General features: G+C 50.2%; 1 protein-coding gene across 1 annotated transcript; it reads right to left on the bottom strand.

Moving 5' to 3' along the window:
* Positions 1-1,447: 1,447 nt before the first annotated feature.
* Positions 1,448-3,567, bottom strand: GDF15 (growth differentiation factor 15). The gene is made up of 2 exons (XM_036741846.1): positions 3,190-3,567; positions 1,448-2,531 (listed from the first exon to the last, which is right to left on the bottom strand). Exons 1-2 carry the CDS (start codon positions 3,536-3,538, stop codon positions 1,810-1,812), a joined length of 1,071 nt encoding a protein of 356 aa, XP_036597741.1. The 5' UTR covers positions 3,539-3,567; the 3' UTR covers positions 1,448-1,809.
* Positions 3,568-4,472: the final 905 nt, after the last annotated feature.

Here is a 4,472-nt window from a genome sequence, read left to right as displayed (position 1 = left end):
TAGACCTGGTTTCAAGTTATGACTTTGCTACTAACTTATCCTTAGTAAGGAGATATTTTGGTGTATACATGACCAATTCTAGCATTTCCAAGATAGTCTTCATGAGTCATTTCAGTCAAAAAAATTTCAACTGGGTGATGAACTTCTTTGAACTTAAGTGGACCACTTTTCAGGCATAGTTAAACAGGGATTCCCTTTGGGTATGGGTTGGACTAGAATTCTGTGATTCTGTGATCTTCAGAGAACAGCCAAGGTCCATTAACTGGGCCCAGAATCAAAACTTGTACAAGTAGGTTGGTCCAACCAAAGCATGTCTCTTCCTTTAAGTACTTAGGGTCAAACCTTGGCACAGCAGATAGATTACGGGACTTAGAGTCAGAAGGACCCAAGTTAGAATCCTGCCTCAGATGCTTAACTTGTGTGACCCTTGGCCAGTCATTTAATGTCTGCCTATCTCAGTTGCCCCATCTGTAAAATGGGCAGAGTACCCATCTCCCAGGGTTCTCATGAGGACAAAATGACATCATATGTTAGGTAGCTAGGTGGCACAGTGGTTGGAGTGCTGAATTTGAACTCGGAAATACCTGAGTTCCATATCCTGTCTCAGACGTGTGACCTTGGACAAGTCACCTAACCTTTTCCAACCTGTTTTGAAGGGAATAATAATAGCACCTCTCCCAGGGTTGTTGGTGAGAACTGAATGAAGTAACAAATGTAAAGCGCTTTGCAAATCTTACAATGCTATATAAATGCTAGTCATCGACATCATCGTCATCATCATGGACCCAGAGAGTAAATAAGAAAATACTTCCCTTGTCTTAGTAGAGAGCTAGGAAGGACTACAAGTGCAGAACGTTACCTGTACTCTTAGATCCCGCCTCCCTGTAGGTCGGTTTTGTTTCATTTCGGTGTTTCCCAGTGAATATTCACACATCTAAAACCCAGTCACATTCTGATTACTCTGTCTGGTGATTTCCTCTAACTGGAATAAACCAGATTCACACATTATTTTCAATGAAAGGGATTTTTGCTATACTCTCTATTGTTATATGTCTCTACTGTACTTTGCTATACTGGCAAGAGGGTATTCCACTTTTGTGGGACAGAAAATAAGTGTGTTGTAAAAAAAAAGTCTTAATTTTTTTTAAAAGTCTGTGGGGGTTCAATGACCTCCCCTCGCCCCCAGGCCATTATGACTCATTCATTGAAGAAAATATTTTAGAGGAGGGGTGAGATAATTTAAGGTAATGAATAATCATTTCGGTAGAACTTTACCCTGACCTAAGTGGCTTTTTATTGACAACAGGTGTGGGGTGTTATTAGCCCCATTTTACAGATGAGGCCGAGAACCATTAAGACTTGACCGAAGTCTGTGTTTAGAGGGGCTACCATTATTCTTTTTCTGACCAAAACCTTTCCCCTGCTCCCAACTCAAGAGTCAACATAATTCAGTTTTAGTATTTATTTTAAATCCACTTTTCAAAGTAACAGAGATCCATTTTGTAACAGGCCATTATAAATACACACCAGGAAACAAGAGTTGTACAAATCTTCCACCCCGCCACCCCCTCAGCCCCAATAAATTATCAATAAATACACCTCTATAAATACAGTTGCTTCTCCCAAGCCAGGGAGGCAGGAAACAGATGCCATCGTTGGCCACCTTTAGCCCTATTCTTCAGTCACTGGATTCCAAGTCTAAAAATCAGCTTTGGAATGTCTAGTTAGTCTGGGGAGACGGGAACCTGGATGTCCGCCCTTCCGATCCCGTCAATGTCCAGCCTCTACCACTTTGCAGGTCCCACTGCGTCAGGCGCAGTGGCAGGCCTTGGGGACCAGGTCTTCAAAGGGTGTGAGCGCCACGTTCCCATCACTGCCGTAGTGCATGAGTACTATGGGCTCGTAGGCAGAGGGCACGCAGCAGGGTGGCCCCACAACGTTGGGGGCCACGCGGTGCAGGCGCGCCTTGAGCTGTGCGTGCATGCTCGCCGGCCGGTAGTTGTGGGGGCAGGAGCCCTCGCAGAAGCGCATCTCATACTCGCGCGGCGCCAGCACCCAGTCCGTCCAGCCAATCTCTTCGAAGGACACACGCTGCGTGCGGGCGCAGCAGCGGCGAACGCCTCCCTCTTCACAGCTTTTGTCCAGCTCCAGCGCGCGCGCCCTGCGGGGCTTCCCGTGGGGCCGCCCTTGGAACTTTACGCGCAGGCTGGCGCGCGGGGCCCGGGGCTGTCCGAGCAGCTCCCGGGACACGTCGGGAGGCAAAGCCAGGGGCAGCCGCAGCTCGGGCGCTGGAGCTCTGCCTTGCTGGAGCCAACGCTTCATCGGCCGCGTCAGGTCGAGCCTCAGGCTCTTGGCCTCAGCATCTAACCGCGAGGTGGCCCTGTCCGTCCGGGTCGGTGGGGAGGGTGGCTGCAGAAACAGCCGCAGGTGGGCGCGTATCACCCGCGTCTCCTCCGGCATCCCTTCAGTCAGAGCCTCCCGGTCGAGCAGCAGGTGGAGACGCGCGCCGCGGCTGTTCCGGCTGAGCTCAACTGTGGAGAGAGGGGGAGGGAAAGGAGTTACGGAGCTATTCCACCCTGCCCCAGGGGTTCTCCCAGCCCGTGCTCTGCTCCAGTGACCCTAACCCCCATCCCAAACACTTGAGGGCAGATTTGCTTTCCAATTCCCTATTTGGATTTTGGCAAAGTTCTTCACCACCCCTATCCCCAGCCCCACCCCCCAATACCTCTGGTCTGTAAAACTTAAGTAGCGAACGCTCTCATGGCTTTGTACAGTACGCTTGGGATCTCAGGAGGCATCTAGGAGTGTTTCATGTATGCGATCTCTGCTCCCTTCTCCTTATCTAGGTCCCTAATTCCCGTGAGTCATTTGGCACTGTCTGAGCCCCCGGGAACCCTCTCCTGCCCGGGAGCTGGGAGCAGAGATGCCGAGAGCCCTGAACTCGGAAGTTCGGACACCTAGCTTCTAGTCCTGGCTTTAATGCTAACTGGCGGAAGGTAGGCAGATCCCCTTCCTTCTTTAACCTGTTTCTTCTTATGTCAAAAAACTTATATAGTTTTAAGATCTCTTCCAGATTTGTCATTCTGCGTTCTACCTTACAAGTTCCCCGGGCTGTCTGTACCCTACAAATCCTCTCATCTGCCTCTCTATTCCAATCCCGGTAAGGCTCCGGACAGCCAGATCGCTTACGTTTGGGCGTCAGGATCCGGACCTTGGGGATACTGGGACCCAAACTACGACCCGAGCGTGTCGCCTCCTGACTCCGGTTGGTCCTCAGCTGGGCCAGAAACTCTTCGTAGCGGTGCTTAAGTCTCTGGAGCTCTGCGGGGTCGAGACGCGGCGGGCTCACTTTGGGGGGCTCGGACATCCCGAGCCGTCCGAGGATGCTGCTGCGGATGGCTTCCAGCCGCACGCTGAGCTCTTGGTCCTCTGCCGGCGGCTCAGCTCCCGCGGACGGAGGCGGCGGTAGTAGCAGCAGCAACAGCAGCAGCGGTGGCAGCAGCTGCAGCTGACCCGGGCGTAGGGAGAGACTCGCCATTGCGGAGACTGGACAGCTTCGGTGGAGAATGAATGGGCTTAATCCGACTTGTCCTTATATTGGGCTGGACTTTGACGCCCCTTCGCCCCTTTCCCGCCCCCTTCAGGTTCTCCGCCCCAGTCTTTGCTGGGGAGTAAACAAAACGGTTTTCCGGACAGGTCCGGGGAGAAGGGGGGCGGGGAGTGGCAGGGAGACTGGTTTTGGAAAGGGCATCGAGGTCTGAAATGGTTCCAGTGACTCCTCTTCCCTCCCTGTCTCTCCTTACACCTTACCTCCCCAAGTAGCGGCTCCTTTGCCTTTCCTCTCAGATTTAGCCTAGAGACTGAATCTTTAAGAACTTTAGAACACAGGATGTAAGGACTTGAGCCCTTAGATCAGCTCATCTGGTCCAATCTCTTACAGAGAGTAAACACACCCACACTGAAAGATTGGCCCGAGTCAGCTGGTCAGTGGGTTCGTTTTTGTTTTTTTTGTTGGAGGGGTAGGTGAACATGGAGCATGGGTGGGAGAAAGAACCGTGTAGACATGAGTCAGCACAGGGGTCCTTAGGGTCATAAAAGCTGGAAGGCACCTCAGAGGACACTCATTTTATGCATGGCCCAGAGAGAGTTGCTCAAAGTTACCCAAGTAGTTAAGTATCAATGGTGAAATTTGATTTTGTTCCTAAAGTCTGGACACATAGGCAAAAATGCATATTTTCAAGAAATGAATGAAATTTTCAACATTTTATTTAATTGGAATATTAACAAATAACATCTTCAATATGATTTCCATCATTTATGATGCAAAGGTTGATGCAATTCACGTGAACTTGATACAATAACTCCTCATTGCCTATGTGTCCAGACTTTAGGGACACACTATGGGATCATAGATTTAGAATTGGAAGAGCAAATAGCAAAGACCAGCTAGCCCATTTTACAGATGAGGAAAC

The sequence above is a fragment of the Trichosurus vulpecula genome, chromosome 1 (genome assembly GCF_011100635.1).
Source record: "Trichosurus vulpecula isolate mTriVul1 chromosome 1, mTriVul1.pri, whole genome shotgun sequence".
In the NCBI taxonomy this organism is placed as follows: Eukaryota; Metazoa; Chordata; class Mammalia; order Diprotodontia; family Phalangeridae; genus Trichosurus; species Trichosurus vulpecula.
The sequence above is the reverse complement of the archived record's forward strand: the minus strand, read 5'-3'. Positions and strand labels throughout refer to the sequence as shown.

Coding starts and splice junctions, on each gene's coding strand:
- GDF15 (XM_036741846.1), bottom strand. CDS start 3,538: ATGGCGAGTCTCTCCCTACGCCCGGGTCAGCTGCAGCTGCTGCCACCG. Junction 2,532..3,189: donor CCGGATCCTGACGCCCAAAC/GTAAGCGATCTG, acceptor CTCTCTCCACAG/TTGAGCTCAGCCGGAACAGC.